Genomic DNA, 14,218 nt, shown 5'->3' with positions numbered 1-14,218 from the left:
CTAAAGCCACGCACAGCCTCTCCCGGCTGGCTTCTTTGCTCTTTGGGGCTGTCTTGGCTTCTTTGCTCTTTGGGGCTGGGGGCGGAAATAATATTTTTTTCTTTATTCCCCCCCCCCAAAAACACTAGGTGTGCCCTATGGTCCGGTGCGCCCTATAGAGCGAAAAATACGGTATGCAGGGCACCGGCAGGGAGGTGGCTGGTGGTTTTCCAGGAACCACCACCTGCTCCCCGAGACTGTTCACAATCCGGTTCTGCAGGGCCCCCGACATGCAGGAAAGGAGACGAAATGTGCTCCTACAGACCTAAGAAACAAGGGAACTGCCAGGGGATTGTGCCCTGCTCTTTGGTACCACTGCACCAGGGCTCAGCCTCAGAAGGACTGTTCTGAGACGAGAGTGCCCCTGAGCATGCGCCGAGTCTGCTCTCATCGCCACAAAGTGGACGTTCGGAGGGTGCCTCCTGGGATCCAGGAAGTTCAAATAAGGAGCTGTGAGGGCCTTTCACAAGTGTGAGACACGGGCTGCTTGCCTGCCACAGAAAGGCCAGCTCAGGAGGGCTGCCCAGGATGCCAGAGCAGTGCACGCTGTGATAGGAATATTATGGTCTTAGATATATGGTAATGTTCATAACTGCACGTACATAGATCAGCACAGGAAGACCAACCTGAAGCCATTTTATTCCTAAACTGAGCAAATGTTTTCTCTGCATGGTCAAAGTGGAAAAGCCCCCCCATTGTCTTTTCCTTCACAAATCCTGTCTTAAGGACACATTTAACATATGAATAGGGTGTGAGCCTGTGACCTGGCCCAGGAACTAAGTATTTATCACTACAAAAGACTGGCCAGGCTCCCCAGGAAATCCAATCAAGTAACCTGCCAGACAGGAGATAAACAACAAACAACATTCAAATGTTCTGTTTTAGACTGCCTTTTCTGTGATGTAGGTGTGATGTATCTGGGGGTGGTCTTAGGTTACACCCCATCTGTGATGTATGGATGATGCTTCTGGGGGTGGTCTTGATCTACAGGGTGGCAATTTCAAAAGTCTTTATAAGGCCTTGCACGCAATTTTTCTGGGTCCTCCTCCTTTCCTGCGTGTGAGGGGAGCACCCTGTTGCAACAGATCAATAATTGCTTCTCAATATTCTCTGGTTGGCCTCTCTTATCTTCTCCTACCAATAGGGAACCTATGTAAGGACTCTATATGGGCTCTTGGATACTCCATAAGGGAAAAGGGCAATTTTTGTTTACAACAGCACTTCGCCCCGTGGATGCCCATCCTGCCTGGGTACCTTGTCCTCGCGGCTCTGCCCGGCCACTCCGGTGGGCGTGGTCTGGGGCTGCAGGGAAAGCAGCGTCTCGAAGAGCGTCCTGGCTTCGGTGATCTGGGAGGCCACGTCAGCGTTGGGGTGCTGGCCAAAGGCTTCCGGCGGGTCCATGCCAGGCAACAGGCTGATGTATTCCTTGTAAGAGGCGATGTTGCCATCCTTGGGGATTAAGTAGGTGTCCAGCACGGAGAGCCTGCAGGGGGAGGGAGGCCAGCCAGCCGGCTTGCTCAGGCAAAGCTTTCCTCCTGCATCGGGGAACTTCTCTGTCCCGACAAGCGTGCCGATCCCAGCTTTCCCAGCACACAGCACACCACCTGTCCCCACCATCCCAGGCACCAGCTCACTTGTAGAAGGGGGCAGCCACACTTTGCTCGCAGAAGTAGTCGTTGATGTAGGTGGTGAGGAGACGTCGGTCCCAGTCGTCCGTCACGTGGCCCCCGTAATTGACCCCAGCGATCAGGTACTTGAGGGCGTCCCAGGGGGTCTCCTCGTACTCATCCAGGTACAAGCTCAGGAGGTTCTCTGACACCTGGCAGGGAAGGAAGAGTCACAGGTGACAAGGGAGTGGGCCGAGGGACCACCTGCCGTAGCCACCTGGACTGGGATGTACAAGGGCGGGGTTCCCCAGTACAGCCTGGCTTATCCACACCGCCCCTCGTTCTGCTGCTTCTGCCACCCTCCTGGGGAAAAACTACTCTTCGGTGCTCAATCAGTGTTAACAGGAATATGGGTTTTTCCCAGATTGCCATTTGTTCTGATGTATCACTAAAGAGCAGCTTTTCCCTTTCTAGGAGCTCCCTCCCTTGGAAGGGAGCAGGGCAAGGGGGAAACTCCTTGTACCCATGCTTAGAAGGCATGGGCCAAGTGGGAAATTGCCAGGACTTGTGCACACCACATGCGAAAGTGTGGATGAGCCCTGTATTTATATTTATGTACGGTATATATAATTGAGATCAATAATTGCAGTCACCTGCGTATGAAAGCTATGTACATTTTACAATTTTTTATGTGCTGTAAGCTGCTCAGGCTAGGTATAAATAATAAAATAACCAAATTATCATCAGCCCAGAGGCCCAGCTGTGGTTCCCTCTTTCTCAGCAGGCGGCCTACGGGATGCTTGGGAACCACTGCCAAGCCGATCATCAAGAACTCGCCCATTCGCCAGCATCCGTCTAAAGCCCTTGTGGCCAAACCTTCTTACAGTCCTACACGCCTCTGCAACTCACGATTGTGTCCCATGTTCCAAAGGCTGAATGGATAAGGGTGAAAGGACTGTTGTGAGTGAGCCCCAGTGGCATGGAGCATGTTGGTGTAATGTGAACACATTTGGATGTTCTGAGATAAGGGTGCCAGGTGCACTGGGGTTACCATAGCAATACCAGCAAGGTCATGTGCATGACTGGCTGAATCGCTCATCCTCCCACTGGTTCAGGAATGTAGAGACAGGTATATTCGTCTCTGGGGCATTGCTTTCATTATGTGAAGTCCTGTCCTGATGCTATCCTGTTTGCTGTCAGGGTCAGACTGAATCTGTGAGACAGGGGAAGAGGATGTGTGTAACCAAGTTACAGGGAACCTGATAGAGGGCCTTCTCGGTGGTGGCACCCGCCCTGTGGAACGCCCTCCCACCAGATGTCAAAGAGAACAACAACTACCAGACTTTTAGACGACATCTGAGGGCAGCCCTGTTTAAGGAAGCTTTTAATGTTTGATGCATTACTGTATTGTAATATTGTGTTGGAAGCCGCCCAGAGTGGCTGGGGAAACCCGGCCAGATAGGCGGAGTATAAGTAATAAAATAATAATAATAGTAATTATTATTATTATTATTATTATTATTATTATTATTATTATTATTATTATTATTATTTTACACAGCAGCATTAGCCAGCATGGTGCTAGTGTTAGTGGATCTCTCTGTAAAGACCAGCAGTACTGTATACAATACATAGCATTGTTTAATGGAGCTTTCCCATTATCTGGGGACTCTGGAAGAAGCTGTTCTGCTGGGAAAAGGAAATCTCCGGACTCGGCTGGAGTGCTGCAGACTTTGCTGCTACATGACACAAGTCGAGGTGTGGCGAGCTGCCAACTAACTTCCACGAGTCACCGACAGGGCAGGTGGCACTCCCTGGCACTTCAGGCCACAGGGAGGGCTCAGCCGCAGTTTGTTCTGGGGTTTTCTGAGCATACACGGGAGCCTGGTGGACTGGCCCGTCAGAGCCCAGAGAAGGAAGGCGCAGACAGGCTCCCCTCCAGAACCCACCCTTTTCCTGGTCTCCCGATCCCTCCCGAACCCTTTTCCACCTCACGCCACCTCGAAATCCGAGTCGTTGAAGCCGTAGACGATGTTCCAGCCCAGCTGCAGGAACTTCTTCCGCTCCAGCAGGATGCTGTGGAAGAAGCAGAGGGCGAAGAGCAGCTTCTTGTATTTGGAGGGCTTCGTGCAGCGGTTGAACTGGGGCTCCGTGATGAGCTGGTAGAGGCGCTTCATGTTGGCTTTCAGGCCCTGTCAAAGGAGGAGGAGAAGAGGTGCAGGCTCGCGACTGACCTTGCAGGGGGCATCAAGGAACCAGGGGGGGGGTGGCAGGGGCAGCAATGGTCTTGGCCTGTTTTCTGTGACTTGTCTCCCTTGTTTGAGCACCAGGCTGACGATCCAGAACCAGCCATGTTGATTAAGAGGCTGTTTCATAACCTGTTTTGGTTGCCTGGACTCCAGGAATGCAGGGAGTTTTCTTAGGAAATGGAGGGGGGAAAGGAAAACTGGCCATGGCTCTTGGGAGGGCTGGAGAGGAAGGCAGAGGCCTGAGAGAATGGTCTGGCTTCTCTGCTCTGCGCTTCCAGGGGAGCCACGTTGGGCCTAAGGCTGTGGGGTTCTGGCTGCTACAACACACATGCAGGAAAGGCTGCAGCACTCAGGACTTTTTAGTTCAGAGAAAAGGCGAGGGAGAGGCGACATGTTAGAAATTTGTAACATAGCATGGAGAGAGTGTATAGAGAAAAGTTTTTCTCCCTCTCTCTCTCTTAAGGCTAGGACTTGTGGACATGCAAAGAAGCCAAATGTTGGAAGATTAAGGTCTGCTTTTAAAAAGTATTTCTTCGTGCTGTGAATAGTTAAACTATGGAACTCCCTCCCACAGGAGGCAGTGATGGCCAGCAAAGCTTTATTATTATTATTATTATTATTATTATTATTATTATTATTATTATTATTCAAATACTTTTTATTCCTTTTTTGTAACAACAACAAATAAAATAAATACTCTTACATTCAAAAATTTGTATGTCTTCTTATTTACCCTGCGCCTTATTGCGCCCGGACTTCCTTCCATCCCTTCAACGGTTTTCATGTCTCAAATCTTTTCTTACAGTTTCTTATTTACACTTCATCCACATCACAAGATTTACATTAATCCTGCTACAGTTTTTAAATTCTTACAATTACTCCGTATATATTCAACAAATTTACTCCAATCCTTTTCGAACTTTGCTTCTTTTTGATTCCGAATCTTATAAGTCAATCTCGCCAATTCTATGTGTTCAAACAATTTTGTCTGGATGGCTGGCAAAGCTTTAAAGGGGGATGAAACAAAGTCATGGAGGAGAGGACTTTCAAGGGCTCCTAGCCCGTGAGGTCTATGGTCTGCCTCCACAGTCAGAAACAACAATGCTTCTGAATACCAGCTGCTGGAAACCACAGGAGGGGAGAGGGCTCCTGAGTTCGAATCCTGATTAAGGGTTTGCCTTTGGGGCATCTGATTGGCTACTGTGAGAAGAGGAGCCTGGACTAGATGACTGGCTCTTGTTGTGTACTTAAACCAGGCATAGGCAAACTCGGCCCTCCAGATGTTTTGAGACTACAATTCCCATCATCCCTGACCACTGGTCCTGCTAGCGAGGAATAATAATATAATAGTAATTTATTATTTATACCTCGCCCATCTGGCTGGGTTTCCCCAGCCACTCTGGGCGGCTTCCATCACAATATTAAAATACAGTAATGCATCAGATATTAAAAGCTTCCCTAAACAGGGCTGCCTTCAGATGTTGTCTAAAAGTCTGGTAGTTGTTGTTCTCTTTGACATCTGGTGGGAGGGCGTTCCACAGGGCGGGTGCCACCACCGAAAAGACCCTGTCCCTGGTTCCCTGTAACCTGGCTTCTCGCAGCGAGGGAACCGCCAGAAGGCCCTCGGCGCTGGACCACCCCCAGCTGAATGATGGGGGTGGAGATGCTTATACTGGACCGAAGATGATGAGACTTGTAGGCCAAAAACATCTGGAGGGCCAAGTTTGCCTATGCCTGACTTAAACACACACACACTTTCCCCCAGTTCTTCCTCAAACTATATATTTGCTCTATAATGCGGGGGGGGGGGGGAACGACCTGACGTGAAGTTGCCAATCTGGAATAAGGCAGAGGGGAACTTTTAACTTGACCCAAGAGGAGAAGGAAGCCTGTGGCTTCCATAGGGCTGGGGTGGGGCCTTGGGTGTGGGGGCCCCCTGGGGAACAGGTGGTGGGAGGAGGAAATGACGAAAGAGTCCCCACCCCACCCCTTTTGGCAACCTGGCTCTTTGGCTCTCACCGTGGGGGGCTCTGTGGTCATCTTGATCCCGGCCTGCAAGATGGAGATGGGGAAGTCCGGGTGGGGGCTGGAGCTGAGCCACAGGCGGAAGGAGGGGTGCGGCTCCTCCACCTGCAGCTGCTCCACCAACTTGTCCAGCTGGGGCATCCAGGAGAGGGAGAGGTGGCAGTTGGCCAGGAAGACCCAGTTGCCTGCCAAGAAGAAGAAGAAGAGAAGAGTCTGGATTTGATATCCCGCCTTTCACTCCCTTTAAGGAGTCTCAAAGCGGCTCACATTCTCCTTTCCCTTCCTCCCCCACAACAAACACTCTGTGAGGTGAGTGGGGCTGAGAGACTTCAGAGAAGTGTGACTGGCTCAAGGTCACCCAGCAGCTGCAGGTGGAGGAGCGGGGAAGCGAACCCGGTTCCCCAGATTACGAGACTACCGCTCTGAACCACTACACCACACTGGCTCTCAGAAAGCCAGGTTAGAGGGTGGGGAGGCCCCACATCTGCTTGGCGGGGGGCAGGGGGGCTGCCAAGGCGTGAGCTGAGCAGGATCTATGAAGAAAGACTCAGGGAAATACTAATAATACTAATAATAATAATAATTTTTATTTATATCCCTGCCCTCCGCAGCCAAGGCCGGGCTCAGGGTGGCTAGCAAGCAATAATAAAAACAAGTTGAATGACTACAACTTAAAATACAACATTAAAATATTGAAACATTAAAATAATAAAATGTTAAAATGCAGCCTCATCACAGGAGGAGAAGGAAAAAGAAAGAGGGGGAGGGAATCAAATTGGCTCCAAGCTAAAGGCCAGGCGGAACAACTCTGTCTTACAGGCCCTGCGGAAAGAAATCAGATCCCACAGGGTCCTGGTCTCATGAGGCAGAGCGTTCCACCAGGCCGGAGCCAGTGTTGAAAAGGCCCTGGCTCTGGTTGAAGCTAATCTAACTTCCTTGGGGCCCGGGACCACTAGGGTGTTGCTATTTATGGACCTTGAGGCTCTCCGTGGGGCATACCGGGAGCAGGAATGCCCCCCCCACCGTAAGCTAGATTTGCCCCCAGAGCAGCCATTCCTCTCCAGAAGTTGTTGGACTACAACTCCCGTCATCGCTGGCCCCATGATGGGAGCCCCAGAAGACCTGGAGACTGGCCTCCGACGTTCCCCATCTCTGCTCCAGAGATCTGAAGGGGTCGGGCGGACGCAGCAGGCTCGCTCGCTGGGAGCTGGACCCACCTTGGTGGACGCCATCTTTGATCATGCGGGTGGCGATGGGCGCCTGGCCCTGGCCCAGCGAGAGGGCTTGGAAGTGCTGCGCCATGCCCGACTGCTCGGCCAGCTGGAGCAGGGAGGAGGTGGGGTCGACACCAGGGGACAGCACGAAGATCAGAGGGGTCTTGGTCGTGGAGTCATCCACCACCTGCGTCCAGAGATGGGAAGAGAAGGACAAAATGAGGAGGAAAATCATTCTAGGCCACAGGGAGCGACTGAGTAGCTGAGGCAGGACAGGATTGGGGCAGTGACTTTGAGGTCATTCCCTTATTGATGAATTATGGGCGGGGGGAGGGTGACACTCTTATTACTCCTGCCTCAATCCATCTGCAGAGACCATTCTCCTGGGCAGTTGGAAAAAAAAGAGTATTGATACTGAAGTAACACTACAAGCACCAGAGCATCAATACTCAAGCACGGAGCATCAGTACAGTGGAACCTCAGGTTGCGGATGTAATCCGTGATGGAGGCACGTCCGCAACCCGCAGTGTTTGTAACCTGCAGCGCCATGTCTGCACATGCGCGTGACAAGATTTGGTCTTCTGTGCATGCGCATAACATGATTTAGCGCTTCTCCACATGCGCAAGCGGCAAAACCCGGAAGTAACCCTTTCTGGTACTTCCGGGTTTCCCCCAGTCCGCAACCTGAAAACACCTAACCCAAAGCGTCTGTAACCTGAGGTACCACTGTACATGGAATGAGGGGGTTATATACACAACAGAACCATTACTTCCAAGACCACCCTCATCACAAGCCTGGCAAATGTGGAACTGCACTTGATAATCAGATATCACTAATATTCTTTATTCTGAAGACAACGCTTATACTCCCTTTTTTCTCATGACTTGGGACTTTGTCATTTTAACCCCTGTGCAGCTGTATTCATGCCACGTGCCAGCTTTATAGATTTGCTCTTCTTCTTTTAATTTTCCTCTGCGTTCATAACTGTTCTGTTTATATGCATTATAAAATGAAATTTTAAAAAAATTACAAGAGAGAGGGAAAGAGAACATGGGCGTGGGTGAGGGCCTAGGATTCCCCCAAGTGCCACAGACGCTGCCACTCACCGACTTCATGTTCAGCACTGGCGGCTCGATGAACTGGGAGCCCAAGTTAGAGACGATGAAGGCCGTGACGCAGAAAGCCACGCGGTCTGGCCGCAGGGACCGGACGACCAACATCCGCTGCATCTGGTTACAGGAGTTCTCCCACTCACCTGCAGGGGGCGACAAGGCATGGGTGGGGGGAGACCAGTGGGTGGGCCTGGCATGCCCCCCAGAACCAGTGGCCGCCCCCCATCTCAGCTTGACTCCAGTACATAAGGAAAGGGGACAGACCTCTCACAGGAGGCGGTCCTAGAGGGATTATCTGCACCAAGAACACCCCTTTTCAGAGGCTTGGGGCTTCCAAAGTATGCTGGCACAGTGGCCATAGTGTTCCACTAGGACCTGGGAGGCCTGGCTTCGAATCCCCATTTGGCCCCAAAGCTCCCTGGATAACTGCCTCTCAGCCGAAGCCCACCTGGCAGCGTTGTTCTGAATAACTGAGGAGGGGGAGGGCCCTGGACCTGAGCTCCTCGGGGGGGGGGGGGAGGTAGGATACAGTGGTGCCTCGCAAGATGAAAAGAATCCGTTCTGTGATTCTCTTCGTCTAGCGGTTTTTTCGTCTTGCGAAACAAGCCCATTGACGGATTAGCGCTATTAGCGGCTTTTAGCGGCTTATCAACTTATCGGATCAGCTGATAAGCGGCTTAGTGGATTAGAAAAAGGGGGGGGCCGCAGGAACTCGCAAGACATTGTCGTCTTGTGAAGCAAGCCCATAGGAGATTCGCTTTGCGAAGCACCTCCAAAACGGGAAACTCTTTCGTCTAGCGAGTTTTCCGTCTTGCGAGGCATTCGTCTTGCGGGGCACCACTGTATAACTTTTGGATCTTTACGGCCGCAGCTCGAGTTCAAGCCGAGGCGGCAAGGGAAGATTCCCCGGATGTCACAGGAGCAGGGGCGTTTTACCCATAGAGGCTAGTGGTGCGGGGCGCCGGGGCGCCAAGTTCTGGAGGGCGCCAGGGAAGAGGCGGAAGCTGGATGCGGCACCTCCCAGCATCAACTCGCTGCCCTCGCCCGCCTCTGCCATGCCACCTGTGTCGAAGCAGCGCCGCACCCAGAGCCTCTGTTTGCCATGGCCACTGCAGCACGAAGCATCCAGCTAAGCCAGGAGGGGCCGCATCCAGCCTCCGCCTCTTCCCTGCCTAAGGAGCCTTCTCCTGCCCCGCCGTCCTCCCTAAAAAAAGGTCAACAACTCCTCTGGGAAACAGGGGGGGGGGGCCCACCGGAGGGAGTTTTGCACCATGGCGCCGGATAGGCTTAAGATGGCCCTGCAATCAGGTGATTGACAGGCGAGTGGGCTAGTTTTGGATCCAGTGCTCCAACTCTTTTCTGGAGGATGGCAGTTAACCTACTTCCACTGGACTCCCTCCCGGTTTTCTTTAGGGAGGGCATGGACACAATCCGACGGCAGGGACTGTGCAGCTCAGCGGAAGGGCGGTGCCTGACCTGGCAACATGGCCTTCTCCGGCTTGGAGTTAGTGTACCAGAGGTTCCAGTCGCGAGGGTACTGCTCAAAGGAGTTCATGATGCCGTGGAAGTTGGTGAGCTTGTCCAGCTCGGTGATGTTGTCCCAGTAGATGTCGGCCAGCCAGCTGGTGCAGGGGTTGTCCATCTGCCCTTCCCTGTCCAGCACCTGCAAGCAGGAAGGGGACGATGGAAGAATCGGGACAGGTTTTCGTTGAAAGTGCTTCTTCCCACAACACACAGTTCAACGGCGGAACTCCCTCCCACAGGAGGCCATCGGCTCGGATGGTTTTCAAAGAGGATTAGGCAAATCCATGGGGGAAGAGCAGGCTATTTGATACACCTTTGCTTTCAGGGTATTTGGGGGAGGTGAAGAAGGCGTCCCCATATACCAAGGTATTTCTGAACATCCGCCGCCATCTCCAGAAGGGCTGGGATGGGCCCAGCGTCCTGGGCGTGAAGGGCCCTGATCAGATTCTGTCCACCTCTATGGCAAGGGTAGGGACGCGGGTGGCGCTGTGGGTAAAACCTCAGCACCTAGGACTTGCCGATCGTCAGGTCGGCGGTTCGAATCCCTGCGGCGGGGTGTGCTCCCATTGCTCGGTCCCAGCGCCTGCCAACCTAGCAGTTCGAAAGCACCCCCAGGTGCAAGTAGATAAATAGGGACCGCTTACTAGCGGGAAGGTAAACAGCGTTTCCGTGTGCTGCGCTGGCTCGCCAGATGCAGCTTGCCACGCTGGCCACGTGACCCGGAAGTGTCTTCGGACAGCGCTGGCCCCCGGCCTCTTAAGCGAGATGGGCGCGCAACCCCAGAGTCGGACACGACAGGCCCATACGGGCAGGGGTACCTTTACCTATGGCAAGGGTGGGGACGCGTCCCATAGCGGGAGACTCTCCTCACCAGGGGAGGAATGGCACAGGCAAAGCGGGGAGCATTATGGGTAAAATATGGTCCCCTGGAGATGGGGCTTGGCAGCAAATCTGGCCATGGAAACACACACACAGTCATCTCAGGAATGGCACTGAAAGGTGTATAATGCCAGGTATGCCCAGGTGGGGGCCAGCCACGGACCTCAAGGTGAAAGTAGGGGGAAGGAAAAGTCTCTGGCCATTTCCCAGCCTGCTCTGGGTTTCCCCTCAGGAAACATATAGCGAAGAGCAGGTTGCAGGAGGCTGGGGTGGCTTTCCCCTGCTCCTTCCCCCTCTCCAAGGCTGTCCTGCTAGGCGGGGAGCCATTCTTGCTCTCTGGCCTGTTGTCATGGACGGGGCTTGGCTGAGCTTCAAGGGCCTCTCAGATTACAAAGCCAGGCCCTGGGAAAGCCTCCCAGACCTGCAGGACGGCCAAGCCGCATTCTGCCCTTGACTGCCCACATGGCATGCCTCTTTTTGTGGGGCAAGGCCTGGGGAGATTTCTTTTTTTTTTAAAAAAAAAGGTAAGATTTTATTAAAGCTTTTTCATAATGCAATAAGCTAAAAAAAAAATCTAAATAAAAGCAGAAAGGGAAAGAGACAACATCGAAGGAAAAACAAAAATATAAAAGAAAAGAAAAAGAACATAACGGACTTCTGATTTTCCATCTGTCAGTTACATAAAAGAAATTATTTGAAATATTCACTCTAGAATGACATCCAACTGATCTACCTTCTGTTAGGCAATATTTTCCCCAATCTTACAACCCAAATGTATAAAATTAATTGAGTTTCCTTTTTACACAAAAAGTCCAAAAGAGGTTATCTAATTATTTTTATTAGTAAATGTCAGCCTCCAATAATTTCAAAAACCATTCCTCCATATTAAACAATAAGATGCCTTTCCTTCTTTGTCCACACAAGTGTCTCCACTGTGATCATGTATTAAAATAATATTCCATAGTTCTTTACTTATATTCATTCGTTTTCACCCAGTTCCTTATCACCTGTTCCCATTTCCTGTTGCATTTGCCGTAGTTTTCCATCTTGTTTTTGAAAAGACACAGAACACAGCATCTGCATTTAAGCCCTTGTTCACTATTATCTCCAGGGTGAATTTGACAGCCAAGATTTACGTATTGGCTATCATCAATCGCCACGTAATTATCTCCATCGACAACCTGCCTACAGAAGACGTTCAGTCCACCATGTTCCTCTACCAGAAGTCAAGGCCCAAGGAGATTTCAACCTTTTGGGGGTACTACACATCCATAGGGACTGCTCCTCTTGGTAGCCGGCCCAAACTCTCTCCCCAGAGGGGCACCTAGCAAACAAGCCACAGAAGCTTCCCTTGTCAGGGCAATGGGGATACATGGGGGGGGGGCACAATGGTCAGGGCTGTGCTGATTCAGCAGCAGGACTGCCACTGATCCGATGCTCTTCATACAATCCCAGCTCACCCCCAGCCCAATATTGGGAGGGCAAGTGCCTGATAGATGGGGGCCCCCAATCACTTGTCAAATTTGGCCTGCCAGCAGGTGGGGAGATAATGATCTGGCCTATTGGCCAGGAATGTTTCCCCACCCCAGCCCTATATGGGGCGTGGGATGGTGTCAGAACTGTCGTCTACTGGATTTAAAGGATGGGGGACAATTTCTGAAGCAGCAAAAGGCAGAAAAAGCACCCCATGTGTTGCAGGAATTTATGCATATGTTTGGGGGGCTGTTGCCCCTCCAGCAGATATCATGCACCTGCAGCCCACTACCAAAACCAGCACAATCGCTTTTGTGACTTTTGTGATTTGTCCCCACAAAACACCCCATCACAGTTTCTTCCTATCTATTCAAAGGGCCTCTGCTGCACAATACCAAATGTAAGAATTCACTGATAAATTTTATCTCTGTACTGGCTCACTGGGAAAACTTCAGAAATTCATATAGACACGTGAGTTCAGCTCCTCAGCAGCCCCTCTGCCTGAGTGATAATCCCTGGCATCCTGATACCTGAGTGCCAGACAGGTAGCCATTCCAGAAATACCAAACCCAGATGAAGACAAAAGGGTGTGATTAACTTAGGTGGGAAACAGGGAAATGTAAATATCTTTTTTGTTACACTTGATGGGTGTTTGGTGGAGGGCAAGGAGAGCCATGGGGCAGGGTCCAGGATGCTCAGATTACTGCCACCAGACCTCCCCTTTCATGATGTAACCGTGATGTATGAGTGATGTAGTTTGGGGGGGGTGTAACATAGGGGTGAGCAGCTATTAAAAGTTTGGGTTCTCTTTTGTTTGGGGCTTCCATCTTGTTCCACCTGGTGGCAGGGGGGAGTCCTGTCGCGACAGTCTTCAATAAAGACCAAGCCTACTGGCTGCTGTTTTGCTCTGGTATTCCTGGCTGGGGTCCTTGTTTTTTTGTCCAAGGGAGCCCTCAGATTTCTCCATTAACACATGGTAGCCTGCGGCGAAGAGACAGGGGTGCCATGGGTGGCAAAACGGCTGGAAACTTTCCATGGGCCAGAGAATGAGTTTCAGATGGGTGCTGCACCTGGTCATATCAGCAGGGATCAGCACCCTCTTGGGACAAGGGCCCATAGCGATGTCCCCTGGCCAAAACAATGATGGCCGGTTATGGCAGGGAATCAGCTGCCTGAGCCTTCCTTCAACACCAAGACCCTGCCAGAGCTGCAGCTGCAGTCTTACACCAGCTGAGTCCAGACACCAGCAATCTCGCTGGAGCCAGAAGGAAGACACCCGACATTATTTTGAGACCATGTAGGAACCATGTAGAGACGCAGGTGGCACTGTGGGTTAAACCACAGAGCCTAGGACTTGCCGATCAGAAGGTAGATAAATAGGTACCGCTCCGGCGGGAAGGCAAACGGCGTTTCCGTGCGCTGCTCTGGTTCGCCAGAAGCGGCTTAGTCCTGCTGGCCACATGACCGGAAGCTGTATGCCGGCTCCCTCGGCCAGTAAAGCGAGATGAGCGCCGCAACCCCAGAGTCGGTCACGACTGGACCTAATGGTCAGGGGTCCCTTTACCTTTACCTAGGAACTGGTAAGATTGGCATCTGCCTGCTCTATACGCTTGGTGGGTGAAATCTTCACAGTTTGCCTCTTCAGAAAATTGTCTCTCCGGTGAGGAAGAGCCTTGAGAAGCCTCTGTGTTGGGGGTGGGGGGTGGGGGAGAGACTCAATGGCAACCGTCAAGGTAACCGGGAGAACATTGTTTTTAGACCCGCCGCCTCCGCAGCCTGGCTGACTTTCTTTTGCGTGTTGATTTCTCCTTGCAGAAATGACATTTTCTCCATCAGCGCCATGCTCAGGCAGTGGGAGAAGAAAGGATAACAAAGGAGGGACCCAAGAGGATAAGGAGAGGTAAAAAACAAAGATGACTCTTCTTTTTTGTGTGTGTACGGAAAGTTATTGAAAGCGGGGAAAGGGAAAGGCAAATAAGGTTGAAAGGACAAAACCCGAGGAGAACTGCTGCAGAGCAGACACGAGGGGGGAGGGAATGCGAGACCAGAGAGAAGGAAAATTTGCCCTGGACCTGGGCAAGGCAGGAAAGAAAGA

At 51.6% G+C, this 14,218-nt stretch overlaps 1 protein-coding gene and 1 long non-coding RNA gene across 2 annotated transcripts in view; one reads left to right on the top strand and one right to left on the bottom strand.

Annotated features, from left to right (window-relative positions):
• DNAH2 (dynein axonemal heavy chain 2) overlaps positions 1 to 14,218 on the bottom strand; it is a 146,876-nt gene that overhangs the window by 3,488 nt on the left and 129,170 nt on the right. The window contains exons 76-82 of the mRNA XM_082197458.1: positions 9,724 to 9,910; positions 8,242 to 8,390; positions 7,138 to 7,321; positions 5,915 to 6,105; positions 3,647 to 3,838; positions 1,674 to 1,858; positions 1,294 to 1,522 (exon numbers count right to left, since the gene is read on the bottom strand). Of these exons, the coding sequence (XP_082053584.1) occupies positions 1,294 to 1,522; positions 1,674 to 1,858; positions 3,647 to 3,838; positions 5,915 to 6,105; positions 7,138 to 7,321; positions 8,242 to 8,390; positions 9,724 to 9,910 (1,317 nt within the window). The remainder of the gene's footprint in view (positions 1 to 1,293; positions 1,523 to 1,673; positions 1,859 to 3,646; positions 3,839 to 5,914; positions 6,106 to 7,137; positions 7,322 to 8,241; positions 8,391 to 9,723; positions 9,911 to 14,218) is intronic.
• LOC309518156 overlaps positions 11,311 to 14,218 on the top strand; it is a 350,853-nt gene continuing 347,945 nt past the window's right edge. The window contains exon 1 of the long non-coding RNA XR_014213371.1: positions 11,311 to 13,099. This is a non-coding gene — a long non-coding RNA (uncharacterized lncRNA). The remainder of the gene's footprint in view (positions 13,100 to 14,218) is intronic.

The sequence above is a fragment of the Podarcis vaucheri genome, assembly GCF_965113315.1.
Source record: "Podarcis vaucheri genome assembly, chromosome: 13".
NCBI lineage: Eukaryota > Metazoa > Chordata > Lepidosauria > Squamata > Lacertidae > Podarcis > Podarcis vaucheri.
This window is presented reverse-complemented; position numbering and strand designations above follow the sequence as displayed.